Source organism: Protomyctophum bolini, assembly GCF_963924005.1.
Source record: "Protomyctophum bolini genome assembly, chromosome: 22".
Classification (NCBI taxonomy): domain Eukaryota; kingdom Metazoa; phylum Chordata; class Actinopteri; order Myctophiformes; family Myctophidae; genus Protomyctophum; species Protomyctophum bolini.
In genome coordinates, this window is record NC_137883.1 from 17,359,427 (window position 1) to 17,380,161 (window position 20,735).

At 40.5% G+C, this 20,735-nt stretch overlaps 1 protein-coding gene across 3 annotated transcripts in view; it reads right to left on the minus strand.

Moving 5' to 3' along the window:
* The window catches only part of ssh1b (slingshot protein phosphatase 1b), a 29,897-nt gene extending 14,582 nt beyond the window's left edge, over nt 1-15,315 (minus strand). Inside the window, exons 1-3 of one of the 3 annotated variants that reach the window (XM_080756191.1) lie at nt 15,018-15,315; nt 6,683-6,720; nt 961-1,061 (exon numbers count right to left, since the gene is read on the minus strand). In XM_080756191.1, coding sequence (XP_080612317.1) covers nt 961-1,061; nt 6,683-6,720; nt 15,018-15,098 — 220 coding nt within the window. In that variant the 5' untranslated portion in view covers nt 15,099-15,315. Of the gene's footprint in view, nt 1-960; nt 1,062-3,975; nt 4,413-6,682; nt 6,721-9,181; nt 9,232-15,017 lie in introns of those variants that run through there. The other 2 variants (XM_080756192.1, XM_080756190.1) reach the window with 2 other exon arrangements.
* Nucleotides 15,316-20,735: the final 5,420 nt, after the last annotated feature.

Consider the following 20,735-nt stretch of genomic DNA (forward strand, 5'->3'; position numbering starts at 1 on the left):
AGCTACTTCTGCCTGGGGGAGTTTGAGGAGTACTTGTCGCTTCTATCAACGATCTTGTTCTTTGGTCATGAGTCATGACCCACATTTCATGATGAGCATAGGTGAGTGTAGGAAGGAATAAAGATGGACCGGTAGATAGATAGAGAGCTTTGCCTTCTGGCTCAGCTCTTTTTGTCGAAACAGTGTGGTACAAACTGAGCCAACCAATCATATTCAAATAAGCTAATACACAAGAGATGTCACTTCAGTTTCATAGTTACAGTATTTTCAAGCCTTTGTCAAAAACTTTCACTCTAATAACTCAAATTTAACTGGGAGTGATACAGGTCCATTTTGAGTTAAATCAACACTCAGGATTTTACTGTGTAGGTACCCAGTCCTAACACATGGTGTAGTCTAAACACAGACAACTCCACAACAGAAAAGCCACCTCAGCAAATATGACCTAGCTTTTGTGCACAGTTCTTTGCAGGGCACACATGCAAACAAGCGCAAAACAAAGTATCCTATTGCAGGTGTACTGTGTGTGTGTGTGTGTGTGTGTGTGTGTGTGTGTGTGTGTGTGTGTGTGTGTGTGTGTGTGTGTGTGTGTTATAAACATACAATAACATAAATGCCAAATTACAATTATTTGAGATAATAGTGACAATTCTGCATAATTGTCAAAAAATGTTCAAACATTTTCCAAAAATAGCGGAAATATACGATCTTCGAGCTCACAGCACATTTTAATATTTTGAAAGTATAAAATGGTTAAATATGTATATATTTTTGTCCATCTTCCTTGTGCAGGTTTTGTTTACAATGTCCAAAGTCATTATTTTATTAATATGTTCCAATGTCAAAAACACAATTAAATAGGCAATCACTTTATTTGTATGAAAGTTAATCGTCAAGTAAAATGTCATGATTGTGTATGGAGGTGTGTGTGTGTGTGTGTGTGTGTGTGTGTGTGTGTACCTGCATGTTTGTGGTGGGTTGGGGTTTTGGGTTCCTCTGTGCTGTTGCCCTGCTGCAGGAAGAGGGCAGCTCCCTTGACCATGAAGAAGCTTTCACTGAGGCTATAAAACACAATCACAATACATGGTTACTAGCACTTCATTAGAATTTACACCATTGTTCCAGGACCTCTAGGGCTCCTGCAGTCTGCAGGATGGTTGTATTATAAGAACTCTGCAGAGTTATGAAAATATATCATAAATAATATCATAATATAAATATTATGATTATATTTGTGTGATGTTTTTTTTTTTTACATTAACAACTTGAAGCCTAGGGAAGACAAGACCAAGTACAGAGCAAGAGAAATTGACCACAGCAACTAAACCTATTGTACTTTAGTAAACAATAGATAGGATTAGCCTATATAATTGTGACCGCAGGTATTTACTATATGACTATATAAATAAAGAAGGAATGACACACCCCTCAGAGGAGATAAGACTGCTATCTCTAATGAAATAATTGATGTACAGTATCAATGATATTTTCGAGGCTTGTCATAGGACATTAAATATTCAAATTAGCTTTTCCCAGCTTTCTGTTGAAAATAATGTATACCTCGTTTACATTTCAAGTGTTTTTACAGCATCAAGTCTATCAAATCTAAGTTATACTGAATCAATGAGGGAGAGAGGAAGCACTTCATCATCTTGCATAGTGTTTCAGACAGCTCTTAGCTCCTTGTCCCTACATATTTGACAGACATGTATTGTGCAGCTCTGCTACAGGCAGAATGAACCACTGAAAAGGTTACAATCAGCTTTATTGTTACAGCATTGGCTTACAGGTGCAAAATAAATCACCCCATTTTGTTGTTTTACAGAAAAGAAGAAAACAGGAGGCCAGCATATACAGTATGAATACGAGGTTAAGCATTTGGTGCCAACGTGGTAACCCATTGGTTACATGATTAGGCAGAAACGTCACAGGTAAAAAAAAAATATATATATCCACATGGCAGGTATAGGTGGAACTTTATTTGTCCCCAGAGGGCAGGGGCAATAGTATTTACTACATTTCTTTATTAGAATATATAAACACAAGTTATCCAACACAGTGGAAAATATTTTACAGTGGGTAAAATAAAGAGGTAGATTGGATGCATTCTTGCATGCTCTTTATTAGCTCAGCAGGCTAGAAAGGGCATGGGAAGCTCATCAGTGACTGAATGCCAACATGGTCTTAGGTCTTAGTTCCCTCGAGGTCCAAGGAGTTGGTGTGTGAATGTGGGAAGTGAGGACGCTGGCGTCGACTGTTCGCCGCTTCACCTCCTAATGTATGAATGAATGAACCATTGTAAAGCGCTTTGAGCACTTGGAAAAGCGCTATTAAAATGCAATTAATTATTATTACAAGCTCACATTAGATTGCATATTTGAGCTAGTTTCTTTTATTAATAAAAGGATTTTATAAATGATGTAATAGTTTTCTGGAGTCCTTGTGTCTTTAAATGATGTCAGCAAATTGATGATCATCACAAGCTATACCTCTTTTCTAATCAGACTGTGTAGTGATTGGTTGATTTCTTTCAAATGTTTCTATACAAGTAACTCTGTCAAAATGCTGTGTTATGCCTGAAGAAGGTCCGTAGGGACTGAAACTTTGCCTTCAATAAACATAACTACTCCTGTACCGAGCAGATATTCAGTGTTATTCATTATTATTGACTAGACCATTATTGACTAGACCAGGACTAGATCCATGCCCCACCCGGCTATGCAATACCCGTTGTACCAATGTCAGACCCATGTCAACCCATCTGTCTGTGTCCCTTTTATGCCCATACAGTATATGGAGATTTCTGTATCCGTCTCTCTCTGGCCCTTTATTCCTATAGATGGAGTTCTGTGTCAGGCATGCCCAAATATGAACTGTGTTGCCTAATCTCAATGTAACGTCATGGAATCTACATGTGAGGGGACTTAGGCTCATTAGTTCCACTGGCAGAGCCTGACCAGAGCCTTTTGTGGTAGTTCTGGACAATCGTGTATCTGACCGACTCGACACTGGGCCCTGTGGTGTAGAACGTGTGTGTTAAATAGGTCGACGGGGCAAACATAGTCGATTTTAGAAATATCGATATCGAATTTTTTCATGCCTATTTTGATGATAAATAAAATAAACAAATATCCCCCCAGAAAACGTGCTTCTCGATGTCAATTCATCTAAAAAGTAATGGATGTAACAGTCGCTATAGGAAAATAATCAATAGTTTGAGGCCTCAACAGGAGTGTGAGCAGAGAACTGTGGTGTCTGCCATCTAGGACACACAGCTCTGAAGGAACAGTGCGTGTCTTTGTTTGGACTTGCTCTCCTCTCTCCACCACCACCACACACAAAGCCTGGTATGACTGAGTGGGACCGTCACAAGACCTTTTGTCTCAGAACCTCTGTTACATGGCATCATTGTTCCTTCAAATTTCTCCAAAAGAAAGATGACTTGTTGGTGAGGATAAAGTAGCTTCGCTAGCAAATTTCAAGGAGGACATGCAGTTACAGCGAAGAGAGATTATTTGGAGAAAAGGGATGGTTGTTGATTCAAATGTCAGTCACAACCTCATCCCCTTAAAAACAAATAAGGTCAAACCGTACTTCCTCAAAAAAAAAAAGAATTACACAGCACCCAGACACATTAGGCTAGGGGATACCGATTAGGGGATATTCATTAACAAAATTAATTAAATGTAGTTTTACATTTTGACATCTTGGGAATAAGTTCACTGGTTCTCATACCCTATAGCTATGAAAACTAGAAAAACAAAGTTGCATAATCATCTTCCCAAAGCTACGAAAACAATGTTGCATAATCATCTTTCCAACAGGCACTAGAAAGTTAGGTACAAAATAAATGCCATCCATTTAAAGTGAACTACTCTGTTCAAACAACAATTCTGATTGTGGATCACCATAAAATGCTGAATTACACCAAAACTGTCTCCTGTGGAGTTTGTGTGCTGCAGTGAGGTGACTTACATACGCCAGATCTCCCTTTTAGTCAGTGTGGTGTTTTCCACAAAGTCAGGCAGCACGGTGAGCATGGATTTCTGTGACGGTGCAACCACCAGATGCATCTTGCAGGTTACCCGAGGACTGTCTCTACAACCTCCTGCCTCATTACAAAAGCGAACAAATGCCAAGTCATTTCTCTCTCTCATTAAAAAAAGGCTTCAGCTCATAGCACAGCAAGAGACAGCCACGTTAAACTGAACTGAAGTCAGTAGAACATTAGCAGCGCCAGCGCAGCAAACAGCCTCTCGGATGTTGTTTTCTTCTCCACAGTACAGCAGCGTATTCTGGTCTAGTCACGCATCCTGTCTTGGTCTAGTCTAGTGTGTCCCTCACTCCTGTGACGATCCGTGTTCTTTGTCCACGCTGCTCTGTCTGCTGCTCGCACTACCCACCAGCAGCAGCTTATCTCCCCCTCGCAGCGCGTGCTTGAGCAATAGCCCTGGCCTCTGCCACAGTTTGCTACAATACAACTATTCAGGTATGGGATGTGTTGGCTGGGTTGGGTGGCAGGGAATCTTGCATGGCTGGCTTTGGTCTCAAAATAAAATGGCTATAGGGGCCTGTTTGACATGCAGAACTAATCTGCATGAATCATCTGCAACATAAATAAAAGGAGCTTTGATCAATCATGAAGGCAAAATGTGCACGTCACATAAACATGACAAACCAAGCATGGCAAGACACTTTGAAATTTCCATGTCATTTAAACTATACTTTAACACGAAGACAAAACAGAAATCTCCACATACTTGAGCTGTGTGAGTTCAGGTTACATAAAGGTTTATGCTCAGATATGTAATCGCAATTATAGTATGTGCTGTATAAGACACAGTTCTGCTTGAGCAATAAGAAACAAGACGAAGGGATATACTGTGAAATATTGGCACTGGTGTACTGTGGTCATAGGCATGAAGTTGAAGGCAGAGTCAAGTAGATCAGCACACCAGTGCCATGCACTGTCACAGTATACCGTGACCTTGAGTACACAACAGCAATTATACTTCAGCTTCCTGAGTGCTGTTATCAGGAGTTAACAGTCATTATAATGTCTCTCAGCCAATCATAATGAAAGGTCATAATAACTTGTAACTGTGGTATACTGTATGTCAATTGACATGAAGATAAACAAGGCTACCTTTATTCTAAAAGACAATTGTCATGGGAAATGGAGATGTTCTATTTTGTATTCACATTTGTAAGTGTGCATGCTGTATATAGTCAGTGGAATGCACGCACACACTTCCAGTCATGAGGTCAGCACTGCTCCTGGCTGTTGCATAACTTAAGCCTGTTGTGAAGGAGTTTTCTCCTGGAGAACATTGTGAGAACCAAGGCCCTATGGAGGGTAAAATGTGGATCAGGTTTCTGCCTGACTGATACCATATGGCCCTTGGAGTCAGACTTGCTGTCTGACGTCACTGGATCTTCAGGGCCAAGAAGAAGACAAGCAGCTGGTCAGTGTCATGTGTGAGCCCGCCTAAGAAAAATATTCTGAATTTGTATCCATTCCTCTTTTGGTATTCACATTCTTGCCAAACTTCAATATATTCAAGGAGCCATTTGATTTCTTACTGCTGTCGACTATTTGTTTGATGATTTTAAGAAAGAGACTGACACGCCCAGCCTTCTGTTATCTAGGCGAACAGAATAACATTGGACATTTTTGTGGTGGAGAAAATGGATGGCAAGGCATCTTTATGAAAAACTGAAGATCTCATGACCTAAAACATAAAAGGTTGCCTTCACCTGGCATACAGCCTTAAAAAACATGACCAACATCATAATCTCCAGCCAAAACTTTGATTTATGTTTATTTACATCTAAAAATCATATTCTTATTTAACTCAGAGTTTCACAGAGTTTCCACTGTGAAACAATCAATAACAACAGAGGATCCCACTATCACTACCACTAATAAAAATAATAATAAACTATGAAATCACTTTCACAAAAGAGGCTCTGCACACTCACACTGAGCAAAGGTCTTATTAAAAGTAAAGGTGAATAAAGAACAGAAATAAAACAATGCCATGCCACGCCAACACAAACATCTCTTGTGTAGACATTAATCATCTGTTTGCAACCTAATGATCCAACCTACTGTACCGCCATGCGAGTCCGCCTAACCGTCATTGATTTTGACGTTGACATTTATTTTGACCTTGACCTTTTTGAACCAAAAGACAATAATCTCTTTGGGGCAGCTTACTGAGGTAATCAGAAGGCTCTCTCCAAAACACACTTCCAGCGGTTCTTGTTTTACACAGGATAGGTTAGAAATAAGTTTAGGGTTAGGCATAGTTTTACTAAGGTTAAGATTAGGAATAAGGTTGGGTTAGGTTTAGGCATAGTTTACTGCACTTTATATTTTATACATGACAGGTTGCTGTTGCTTTCATTTTATTATGCCTGACATTTTATTATCATTACTGGGGTCAGGGGGCTCAGAAAATAGCCATGGGAAAACCCACTCAATACATTTCCTTGTCATGTAATTTATACTAAATGTATACTATTCCTTGCCTAGGTTGCAGTACAATCTCCCATAGAATTCTAATTATATTTTCTCTCGTGAGACTCTTTGGAGGCTTTCTAGACTGCTTAGTAAACTATACTGAATTAGCCTACCGTTTTTCTTTTTTTAAGAAAAGGTATTAAGAGCTCAGCTTACCTCTGATTATTTTTCCGGTCATCATCACTTGCAAAATCCTGAAAGCAAGAAGAAGACAGACATGATGTACAACGCTTCCTTGATTATTTACTTGGTTGATAATTTGTCTTTCCATCATCTAAACTGGATAATATACATTTGCAGCCTTCCATTCAACACAGGATAAAGACAAACGACAAATGTTCTTCAGTCATTCATAATTAATGTGTCGCAGATCCTAGGACACATATGACCTCTCATTGACCCTTTGCTGTCAGTTTCTCAATACATGACATCACAATATTTTTGACCAAATACCTTGATATGGATATTGTGGCAATAATATCATTATTCATCAATTCTTAAATCATTTACAAAATAGCAAACTTCATCATCGTTGAAAAGACAACACTTACGCCATTATGATATTCAATATCTCTGATAATATCTAGTCTCAATCATCAAATCAATATATTTCCTAGCCCTAAATCCCCAGTAACCTAAAGAGTTGCTATAGTGTAATGAAGAATGCCAATGACAATCCTCTGCTTTGAGATCTTGGTGTCAGTTAACAAGCAAAATAGTCTTTAATCTCTAGGGACATTCACCATGTTCAGTTGTTCAGCAAGATCAGCATTTTGTAGCATCTAGGTCAGAATCTAAAGTCGAGTCACAGCACAGGAATAGTGCAAGCTCTGTTCTGGAGAAACCGCTAACGATTTTGATGCACAAAATAAACACAACTTCTCATTATAAACCCTTTATGCGTTAGCATTGTACAAACATGGAATGTCATTTTACACAGACATGTGTAAATAATAAGACTGTTTAGACCCTGGCAATAATACTCTTTTTCAGCAGCACTTAGTCTCTCCCAACACACTCTGCCTCACCCAAAGTCTCACTCTGTTCACAGTTACTACTGTAAGTAGAATGACAGTAGGTCAAAGGTGAGCCAGATGTGTGAAGGCAACTGTGCCCATATTTCAGTGTCAGTCGACAACATGCATGCTCAGCAGCACAGGAGATGGGTAGCCTATATGGTGACTAGATCTGTCGCAATAATTACATAATTGCCTGATCACAATTATTGTGAACTAATAGCAATTGTTTTGTATAAATGTTAGAATCACTTCCATTCCTAGTCTGTATAAAAACAGCTAGATGAGATTTAATTAGCAGAAATGTCATATTTCCATCATTATTTTTGCGTAACGGTCTGTCAACGCTCTTTAAACCAATTTCACCCTGGCATCCTTATTTTGGCCATTTAAGGGCAAAACATTTTCAATAAAATTAGATTATTATTATTTTTTATGTATAATAAATCTTGGCCATAATACATTTATTTTGATTACTGGTACCTGTCAATGTCAGTTTGCAGAATTACATTTCAAGTGCAACTCAATACAACAACTGTTAACTGTGAGTGGACGACACCATAAACTAAGCATTACACTTGTTTACAATAGGGCCCACTATTTTCAATTCATCAAAACAATTAGAGACGTATGAATATACACAACTATATAGTCAAAACAGGAAATCATCATAGGGGAGGTAAAAAGGGAAAAGAAACGTATACAGTGAGGGGAAAAAGGGGTGGGTGGGGGATTCAGATTTTACGGGGGCCAGTTTCGAATTGCAGCCGTCCGTAGGTGCCCTTTGAGGGCGGTTTTGAAGGAGTCAAGGGATTCGCATGTCTTAATGACTGTTGGTAGGGCGTTCCACATTTTGGTGGCATAGGAGCGAAATGAATTTAGTCTCTTGTTAGTGCAGAATCTGGGTTGAACATGGTTAGTTGAATTCCCTCTGGTGTTGTGGGTGTGGACATCGTTGACATTAAGGAAGTATTTAGGTACATGGGTTTCTTGGTGGTGTATCGAATCTTGTGGACCAGACCCATTGCAAGAAGTTGATTCTGTCATCAACCCTAAGCCATTCCAGCCTATCAAAGTGGGCAGGGGTGAGGTGGGTTCGGGGAGTGTCAGAATTTGTCAGAATTCTATTGAGAGGATGGCCCCTTGAGATGCAGCATCTCGTTTTAGAGCGGGTCCTATACGTAAAACGTTACAGCAATGCAGGTACACATAGGTGCAACATAAAATAAAATAACCTAACATAACATAACATACAGTTCGCTTGCTCCCACCCCCCACCCTTGACCCCGACTCGTTTATATATGGGAATAATGGGGAAAACGGTACTATAACCTGTCTCAAAGTTAGAGGTAAACATGTGAGCAAGCAGTATTAGAAGCATGAACAGGTTGTTTGAAGATGTAAATACAGGGAAGTCCTGAAGCGGCCTAGAGAGGTAATTGATCCGAGTGGAAGCGGGAGATATTTCCAGTCAGATGGGGCTTTGTAGTGGAATGACCTGCGTCCAGATTCTGAATATATTCTGTTGGGAACCATAAGATAGGGATGTTGTGTGTGTCTGTGTCTAAGTGGGTATGGGGAATCGGGATGTTTTAGGTATGGGCAGTTGAAGTGGACGCATTTAAAAATGAATAGGTACCAGTGGTGTTGCCTTCTAGCCTTAGGCTGCAGCCAGTCAAGTGAGCTGTACAGTTGGCAGTGGTGGGTTCTGTATGGGCATCTTAGAACTAATGCACAGGGAGTTGCATAGTACGTTAAGTGGCTTGAGGTGAGTATCTGTGGTGTTTTGATATATAATGTCGGCATAGTCTACTATGGGGAGTAATACTTGAGAAATTATTATTTTCCTCACTTCAAAGAAGAAACAGTTGATGGATGGGTAGAGTGAGCACAGGCTGCCATAGGTTTAGAGATAGTTTGTTATCAGTGAGCCAGGTGCAGATTCTACCGAGCTCAGAGCTGAGGGCCTTTTCAACCTGCAGCTTGTTCCTGTCCGAGACCAGCAGTGCTGAGTCGTCTGCGAACAGGAACAAGTTGCAGTCACAAGCTGATGTCATGTCGTTAACATATATTAGGAACAGTAAAGGCCCTAGTATGCTTCCTTGTGGAACGCCACAGCTCACTGGGAGGGGGGGGGGGGGGGGGGGGAGACAGGTGTTCCGTTCACCTCCACCATCTGTTCTCTCCCCTCCAGGTAGGATTGTATCCAGCTCACTGATGTGCTATCAAAACCAGCATCCACCTCTTGTTTTATGTGCTCGCTCAAATAGAGGAGGCATGTGTTAGTGGAGTGGGATGTTCTGAAACCTGATTGGAATTCATACATAAATTATTTTGTGGCAAGATACTTTTCAACCTGTTCATAGACTATTTTTTCCATCACTTTCGAGATGGAGCTAAGAATATACAGTAATAGGCTTTGAATGTATTTATTTAAGTCATTTGTCCTGTCCATAAACCCTGTGCAATTGTTTTAAAGCCCAAAAAAGAACAAATACATTTATTATTATAATGCCAAAAACACAATTAAGTCATTAATCACAATTATTTGTGTGACAATTAACTATGTCATGGACATGGTCCTGAGACTTATGGCAGCCCTATTGCTGACAAAGTGAACACCCTCAAAGCTGTATTTAACTCAAGATTATTTTGAGGGGCGCTAGCCCCTCCTACTGTATAGCTATAGTGTAGATTATTGTCCTAACACAAACTAAATTAAATGCCATTGACAATGAATGGAGAATTTACGTACGTCATACTGTATGTAGACGAGCAAATCGGATATTTTGTCCTAACACAAAGATTAAAGATTAAATTCCCATTGACAATATTCATCATACATCATGAAGATGTATGATGTATGATGATAATTGAATTTAGAGAATTGAGCCATCACGTGTCTGGTAGTGGTACATTTCAAAGACACTACATTTCGAGGAAGTGGAAAAGTACTATTAACCAATTAAGGCAGCCCTATGCCAGTGGTTCTCAAAGTGGGGTCAGAGGACCCCCAGGGGTTATTGGGGAGTTCCAAGGGTCACATCCAGCTAAATGCGATTGTTATGAATCAAATGGACCCTTATGGGTCTGTAACTCAGAGAGTGTACAAATGGAACTGTACACTCTCAGAGTTAACGCTCTTTTTTTTTTACAATATAAATTGCAGTTCCATGAGGTAGAAATGCAATTAAATGGGGGTACGTCAAACCGTGGATCCTTGAAATTATGGAAAAATGGTTGAGAATCAATGCCAGAGGCATAAAATCTTCTCTTATGGGGGTCCCTGGCATATCTTTTCAAATGGGGGTTAGTGGGCTAATAAGTGCCAATTTGCGGGTCCTTGACATGAAATCGTTTGAGAACCACTGCAGTGACTGCACTATGCAACGTGAGCTTGGGTATTTTAAGTTGATAGAAAATCTTCAAATGTTTTGTCCACCATGTGGTTGTACAACAGTGTCAAGTGGTGAAAAAAGCCAATCCACAAGCTCTCAATATGCTGCATCACGATTCACAATGAACTGAGATTATTTATTTTGTCTTCACATACCCAAAATAGGGACACCAGGTTGAAAGAGATCAATGTGTTATATATGTATCATGTCATAGTAAAGTCGAGGCAAGCTGGGAGACGCAAGCCCATTATATTTATTATTTTACACATATACAAAATTGTTTTGCTTGTTTTAAAGCTCGATGAATATTGAGTTGTCACCATGCGGTTACAGAGTTTGCTGAGTAACTATTTGTGTCAGAAAAATATATGAGACACAACTTTGTTTTGGCTTGAATTAATGTCATGACTGAGGTAGGCATGCAGGTAGCATGTAGCAGTAATTATCTTGTTTATTATTTTGTAGGACTTTATAAGAAAGCACTTTTGGGGTGAAATTGTTAATCAAATGTAATCCACAATGTCATTTTAGCATGGCCCTCACTTTTGTATGACATCATGTGCATGTCTGTGTACTGTGTGAGTGACATATTATAGCTTCCCAGAATGTCCTTAAGCCTATAGCTCCCTCTGGTCCATAGCGTTAGAGTTAAGCATGCGCTTTAGGTAGGCCTACTGTCAGTATCCTAGAAATGAACAGAGACCTGAATACAACATTATTGCGTGAGATAGGTGGAAAATAAGCTTAATAGAAAAAGATAGGGATGTTGTGTGTGTCTGTGTCTAAGTGGGTATGGGGAATCGGGATGTTTTAGGTATGGGCAGTTGAAGTGGACGCATTTAAAAATGAATAGGTACCAGTGGTGTTGCCTTCTAGCCTTAGGCTGCAGCCAGTCAAGTGAGCTGTACAGTTGGCAGTGGTGGGTTCTGTATGGGCATCTTAGAACTAATGCACAGGGAGTTGCATAGTACGTTAAGTGGCTTGAGGTGAGTATCTGTGGTGTTTTGATATATAATGTCGGCATAGTCTACTATGGGGAGTAATACTTGAGAAATTATTATTTTCCTCACTTCAAAGAAGAAACAGTTGATGGATGGGTAGAGTGAGCACAGGCTGCCATAGGTTTAGAGATAGTTTGTTATCAGTGAGCCAGGTGCAGATTCTACCGAGCTCAGAGCTGAGGGCCTTTTCAACCTGCAGCTTGTTCCTGTCCGAGACCAGCAGTGCTGAGTCGTCTGCGAACAGGAACAAGTTGCAGTCACAAGCTGATGTCATGTCGTTAACATATATTAGGAACAGTAAAGGCCCTAGTATGCTTCCTTGTGGAACGCCACAGCTCACTGGGAGGGGGGGGGGGAGACAGGTGTTCCGTTCACCTCCACCATCTGTTCTCTCCCCTCCAGGTAGGATTGTATCCAGCTCACTGATGTGCTATCAAAACCAGCATCCACCTCTTGTTTTATGTGCTCGCTCAAATAGAGGAGGCATGTGTTAGTGGAGTGGGATGTTCTGAAACCTGATTGGAATTCATACATAAATTATTTTGTGGCAAGATACTTTTCAACCTGTTCATAGACTATTTTTTCCATCACTTTCGAGATGGAGCTAAGAATATACAGTAATAGGCTTTGAATGTATTTATTTAAGTCATTTGTCCTGTCCATAAACCCTGTGCAATTGTTTTAAAGCCCAAAAAAGAACAAATACATTTATTATTATAATGCCAAAAACACAATTAAGTCATTAATCACAATTATTTGTGTGACAATTAACTATGTCATGGACATGGTCCTGAGACTTATGGCAGCCCTATTGCTGACAAAGTGAACACCCTCAAAGCTGTATTTAACTCAAGATTATTTTGAGGGGCGCTAGCCCCTCCTACTGTATAGCTATAGTGTAGATTATTGTCCTAACACAAACTAAATTAAATGCCATTGACAATGAATGGAGAATTTACGTACGTCATACTGTATGTAGACGAGCAAATCGGATATTTTGTCCTAACACAAAGATTAAAGATTAAATTCCCATTGACAATATTCATCATACATCATGAAGATGTATGATGTATGATGATAATTGAATTTAGAGAATTGAGCCATCACGTGTCTGGTAGTGGTACATTTCAAAGACACTACATTTCGAGGAAGTGGAAAAGTACTATTAACCAATTAAGGCAGCCCTATGCCAGTGGTTCTCAAAGTGGGGTCAGAGGACCCCCAGGGGTTATTGGGGAGTTCCAAGGGTCACATCCAGCTAAATGCGATTGTTATGAATCAAATGGACCCTTATGGGTCTGTAACTCAGAGAGTGTACAAATGGAACTGTACACTCTCAGAGTTAACGCTCTTTTTTTTTTACAATATAAATTGCAGTTCCATGAGGTAGAAATGCAATTAAATGGGGGTACGTCAAACCGTGGATCCTTGAAATTATGGAAAAATGGTTGAGAATCAATGCCAGAGGCATAAAATCTTCTCTTATGGGGGTCCCTGGCATATCTTTTCAAATGGGGGTTAGTGGGCTAATAAGTGCCAATTTGCGGGTCCTTGACATGAAATCGTTTGAGAACCACTGCAGTGACTGCACTATGCAACGTGAGCTTGGGTATTTTAAGTTGATAGAAAATCTTCAAATGTTTTGTCCACCATGTGGTTGTACAACAGTGTCAAGTGGTGAAAAAAGCCAATCCACAAGCTCTCAATATGCTGCATCACGATTCACAATGAACTGAGATTATTTATTTTGTCTTCACATACCCAAAATAGGGACACCAGGTTGAAAGAGATCAATGTGTTATATATGTATCATGTCATAGTAAAGTCGAGGCAAGCTGGGAGACGCAAGCCCATTATATTTATTATTTTACACATATACAAAATTGTTTTGCTTGTTTTAAAGCTCGATGAATATTGAGTTGTCACCATGCGGTTACAGAGTTTGCTGAGTAACTATTTGTGTCAGAAAAATATATGAGACACAACTTTGTTTTGGCTTGAATTAATGTCATGACTGAGGTAGGCATGCAGGTAGCATGTAGCAGTAATTATCTTGTTTATTATTTTGTAGGACTTTATAAGAAAGCACTTTTGGGGTGAAATTGTTAATCAAATGTAATCCACAATGTCATTTTAGCATGGCCCTCACTTTTGTATGACATCATGTGCATGTCTGTGTACTGTGTGAGTGACATATTATAGCTTCCCAGAATGTCCTTAAGCCTATAGCTCCCTCTGGTCCATAGCGTTAGAGTTAAGCATGCGCTTTAGGTAGGCCTACTGTCAGTATCCTAGAAATGAACAGAGACCTGAATACAACATTATTGCGTGAGATAGGTGGAAAATAAGCTTAATAGAAAATTAGAAATCAGCAAAGCGAGTGAGCGCTCTCTACTGGAAATATTACGCTAGTGTTATGATCCTCCATCTAATATGAAAGCATCACGATGCAGAAAGTTGAGTCATTATTAGACCAAGCGGCAGCAGACCGCTATTCAGCAGAAGGGCGCTACCATCTACCGAGATTACGTCACCCTGCGAGCGCTGTCGGTCATTTCCACATACTGGTGTGTTGGACGCTGTTGCTGTGTTAACTGAACGATGTGATGATGATGCCACGCCACAACAACGGATGCCAACTTCTCACACACACTCAAAGAGGGCCTATGTTGCAAATAATAAACGGAGGGCGCAGTACCACGGTCGCAGCAATGTTTGAAACACTGTTGTCACGTTAGCTAAATCAATCCCCACAACAACATGGGGTTTTTATTAAGATGGTATTGGAAAGCATTTCACTGCTGCTGCCTGGTGGTACAAGCTAACTATCACAGCTGAGCCAGCTGAGCTAACGATAGGCTATAGCAGCAAAGCCCGAGCCTGTGCAGGCTTAAATTATAAATATCGATCAAAATACAACTCAACTGGTTCGTCAAATGTCCCGGGCACTGAAATCTGAAATAGCAGCCACACGGCTACTCCTCCAGTGTTCCCTCCTGCCTCCTCTAGTCTACGCAACACAAACAGACCCCTGTCGGACCCCGTACTGTACAGACCGCCGCTAGTGTGCACTTACCTCCCCCGCATTGGTGGTGGCCGTGCTCGCCGAGGATGCTGCACTGGGAGTGGGTGAGCGCTGCAGAGTAACCAGGGCCATGGTGGCCGGAGTCAAGAGTGACTGAGGAGGGGAGTCCTTGGAAGGGGAGGAGGAGGAGGAGGGGGCGCCTATCTGGGAAGATGTGCCGAGATTGTCTCTGTCACTAGGGAGGGAAGATTCTTCCTCGTCGGGATCACATCTTTAATCATCTGTCTCTCCCGGAACTCAGGTATTCCCAGATTGAAACAAACCACGTCCTATCCGCGGTTTTTGGAATGGTCACGAACGAAAGCAGGCATTTGAATTGTTCTCCATTTGCATAGCCATATAGGCGTGCGTGCAGCAGAGTAGACAAACAAAACACGGTGCAGGTTGCATGCAGACTAGAGCACAAATGACATGCAGCTTTGCCCGACTGCTTGTGATTGGCTGGCCCAGTTTGCTTGTGAGCTGTCATTGGGCCAATGTTGTCAAGGTGACTCTGGCCAGAATAGGCATTCCCAAATGTTAACAACAATGAAATGATGCTACTGTCCAATATGAAATGAAAAAATATAATATAATTGAATAATTCTTACACTTGCAAATAATACTAGACGTAAGACATTAAATATATTCCCTTTAATTTAGCATTTAAAGGAGTAGTTGACAAATTAGAATTACACACCCCATGGCACGAAGCCCTGTATTCATGGAGATTTTTAGTTTTTGTCACATTCCTAAACCAATAATTTGATGACTGGCAGAGTAATTTTTAGGTGAACTATTCCTTTAACAACAAGGAATAAAAAATAAATTAAATAGGCCTACAGTAATGTGTGTTCTGGTAGACTGTTGTGACATTTGTCTTAGCAGTTTAAAGTTTAGGCACTAAATATTTCACATGAAAACATGTTTGGGTCATTTTGTCTACTCTGGTTTAAAAACTATCATCTACTCAGGCGATCACAAAAGCCTGAGTAGATGATAAAAATGACGTCAAACGTGAAATATATATCCCTTTAAGTGAAATATCCCTTTAAGACTCAGAGACCTCAATCGTCAATCCATTATTAATTATGTATCTGTGTAGGTGCATGGATAATGATGACATCTGGTAGATTGTCTCCCGCCATTAATTGCATGGTGTTACCATCTGACTCTTGGCCTGTCCTGGTCGGGTCCTGTTTACCTCAGCAGAATTGTCTTTTATTGCCTTTGATGGAGACACAATTCACTGACCGTGTCAAATACGTATAGGCTAGAGATTCTTGAGCAGTCTATGGTCAAACCATTATGAAGATGAAGATGACACACATCACTTGCATCATTTTTCTTTTTCCAGCACCATAAATCAGAAAGAAATGCAAAATAGAGTAAAATATGTGTATTTATTTTTGATATGAGTATTTCAAGTGAATTGTAATTTATTGTCCATTAACCAACAACATTTAGATAAGATGAAATCATGATATCTAAAAATAAGTAAATAATAATAACCAATGGACAAGTTGTTGTATCCAGAAGCTGACAGTAGGTGGTGTTCTAATTCCATTGTCAGGGGCACTATTTTGTTACCTGATATCTGCTGGATAACTGATTGTGGATTTAAATGGAGAAACCAATGTCAGTATAAGGAAGAATGACATGGTTATAATAACTATGATGAGTGTGTATGCCACTATGGTTAGAATTATATGAATGAATATATGCAGAAAGGTTCCAGCCTGAAAAATGAAGGTGATATGTCAAAGTGTCTTCAATCCTGCATTATAGTGACCAGTAAGGGGCAACTCCACTGACTGCAAAAAGAGTATACAGGTTCTATATTTAAGTAATTGGGAAAATGAACCAAATCACTTGATTACTTAGCTCAGTAAACATTTTCAGAGCGAGTTCATGTTTTCAATGTCTTCTTCAGTACAGCATGCATGATCCAGTCTCCATTAGGGTTGTACTTGAGTACTCTACTGTACAAAAATAATCACACCCATGTGAAGTGAGGGGCGCTCTTATCATCGTACATAATCATACATGATCTCATTCCGACCAATCAGAATTTCCGTCCTCACCTTCGTATTCAATGTTTGTGTTTAAAAACACTCAAAATTGTCCATTCATTGTCAATGACATTTAATGTTTGTGTTGGGACAAAATGTGGGTTACATACACCAAAAGCTGGACATAGGTAGGGCTATCGTCCCTCAAAAATCACACTCGTGTAAAGTGAGGGGTGCATTTACCATCATACATCATCATCATACATCACTTTCCGTGCTCAGCCAACCAAATCATGGGTTACACACAGACACACAAAGCTGGGCATAGAAGGGGCTAACGCCCCTCAAAAAATCTGTATTGTGACATCAGAAAGACGCACCAACTTGGGAGAATTCCTTATTTGGGCATAAAGGACAGACAGACAGACAGATGCACGCACGCACGCACGCACGCACGCACGCACGCACGCACAACTTCCTGGAGTTGTATAGATAGAAAAAAATTGATTCTATAGTTGGACAGGTCAAGATGGCATGGTTGGACAGAGTATTTGTGTGCAACGCAGATGGGTGTCTAAAGAATACTGTTCTCTACACCAGGGATTTGACTGTAACTGCTAGAAGCTTTCTCGCTTCTGCAGTCCTGCAAAAAAGAATGAGGATAACCTATAAAAAATGTTGGAAATTAGGACACAAGCAGAGGCTATTGCATTGTGGGATTATACGTACATTCACGTGCTATGATGAACCTCGCTGCACCCCTCCCTCTCTCTCATCAGATACCCAGTCCTTACCAAGAATCTATTCTGTCCTCAGTTGTCCTACAAGCTCTGACTTTGAACATAATCATCAGCAAAACCTGGACCTGACTTTGACTGGACAGAGCAGGAGAAAACTTCACCAGATTTGATTTACAGTACACCTGACCAGAATAACAATGTATAAATCCTCAAAGGTAGGTTGTTTATCTTGTTGAATGGCAAAATATTGTGACAGTAGGGATAGAAATGTGCGTAGGATGGATACATTTATGAAAAACATTGAATGTGTTGCAATTAGGACAGGTATAGGGCATGTTCATTTAAATAGCTAAAGGATACAACAACGTCAAGTATACCTGAATTTGTTAAACTACAATTAGCATCATAAGCTAATGTTCACAGATAAAGGGTACAGCTGCAGCTGCAACATCAAAGTCACCACAAGTGGGACAGTAGCATCAGTGCATCTTGGTCACACTGGTCACTCACAGCGGTCTATTTGTTCACATGAATAAAGGATTAGTTGAAAGTTTAGTTGTTTAGTTGACTAATCTGGCCTCTGAATATTTATTTGGATATCCTGTGATGCACCAGCTTGTACACTGTCAAAGTTTACTGTGTTAATTTCAAGCATTTGTAGTCCCATTGTCCCAGACACCAAAGTAATTTTGACAAGGTTCATGACTGACTATGTGAAAAACTAAAGTCTCTAACCTAATGGTTCAGGTTTGTTTTCATTTGAAATATGTAAGAATTAAATAAAATCAGTTTGAAAAACAAACACATAACTTATTTGAGACAATTTATTTTCCATTAATAAGCTGGACACTTTAAGATTATGCAGTTCTCATCGCTACATTCTTGGCTGTTCTAAAGGGAACAGACAGAGGAGCCACCAGTGGCCTGCACAGACATTTTGAGGGGCAGGTGCTCAAGTGAAAAAAGGGCACCTTGTGCAGCGCATGGAACTGCCGGCTGCCTTAATAGTGTATGAAATGTATTGATATAAATTATATAATAAATTATATATTACTATATCATTTGATTTGATCAACCCCGGCTGGGTCGCCTGAGTGAGGGGTATGATGTTGGAAGTCCGACACCAGTGCCTTAGTTTTTGTGTTGTTCATTTACAGGTCCAGGTGTGCATACGCATGTGCGCCTGTGTGTGTGTAGGTGCACGCTTCAATATAACCCATCCCGGCGTGGCAAAGCAGGAGGGGGGGGGGGGGCCTGTGAGAGCAGGAGTGGACCTGGTGAGATGTAGGAGGGGCCTGGACAGGAGTCAACCCACAGAGCCTAGTCCTTCCACGCACCAGAATGTGGTTCTCCCAGTCCTGGCAGAGTAGTTCTGGAGCAACGGATTGTGTGGCCTTGCTCATTCCCTGATGGACTGATCGAGGGTAGCTACTGGGATGTAAGTCGGGATTTGATCAACCCCGGCTGGGTCGCCTGAGTGAGGGGTATGATGTTTGTAGACCCGAAACCCCGTTCATCTCAGGATACATCACTGAGGAATGGATACGTCCCAGGTGCATCCATGCGATGTATTTTTAGTTACAATCTTTTAATCCAGAATTGATCGATATGTCACCATGGGCCACATACTGTACACTGTACAAAACAAAAATTAAATTAACAAACTGTCCAAAAAAATAATTGTGTGTGTGTGTGTGTGTGTGTGTGTGTGTGTGTGTGTGTGTGTGTGTGTGTGTGTGTGTGTGGTGTGCTGCTTCACTGTTCATTTCAAGTGATGCTCTATTTCACTGTTGACTGTTGAATGATTCAATGAAGCCCAGAGAAAACCATGACTATTTGCATAATGGACTGCATCATCTTAATGACAATGATTTTTCCAGTATGGTCTCTCATGTCATGTAGTTCCTGTCGCTGTCTGGAAGCAGTAATGTAAGATGACCTGATACTGACCGGATGCACAGTGTTAATGAGTGGGCAATGTTACTGTTACCACAAGCCACAAGCCACAAGCCTACCTGTGCAAATGGTAGCAAATGGATCCATTTGGTACCATTTGTACACTCTTGGAGTGATATGAACACTGAGGATTTTACTGTGAGCTTTATTGTGACTCCATTCTGGCCAAATGCCTACATTTGCTAAGATGATATTATGGCAAATATGTTGAAATGTTGAAATTGTTAGAATGTATATTTGTTTTTATAATAATTTTATATCAATTATTTACGCATTAAGACTAGAGTGATCTTCAAGACTAGAGTGATCTTCCTGAAACAACATGTACACAGATATAATGCATGAGGATTATATATTTAAAAATAGCAAATACCTTGATTTAGCCGGTTCTAAAGAACGGTTGGTAATTAGGTAGAAATGCATCAGTCTAATCAAAGATCAGTAACTGAACACCTGTGCTGTAATTTTGTGGGGAGGAAGAGGATGAGGAGGGGTCTGGGGGTGGATAGAGTTACAACATCCTTGTATTACACACACACACACACACACACACACACACACACACACACTTAACAATTACCGCTCTGGACTTTGTGTTGCAGACATGCAAGTGCACAGCACATGTGGAACGCGTACACACACACACACACACACACACACACACACACACACACACACACACACACACACACACACACACACACACACACACACACACACACACACACACACACAGGTGGACACCCCAGTGAAGCACTGGAGGAGGCCTTGCTACCTGGTCTTCATGAATGATTAACCTCCTTAGTGCTTAGGGCCAGATAGCTCATTACTGGTGTGGTTCATCATCACACACAATGCATGGACACCGGTCCAGCAGGAAGTGTCAGTGGTACCCATGTCTTCTTCAAGACCCGCGTTCGGTGCATCAGAACTGGGCCTGTTCTAAGAGAGCATGTGAACCAAGCGGTGACGAGATACGAGGACAGAACATTTGAGTGATGATAGTCTGAGCCTGAGGGTCT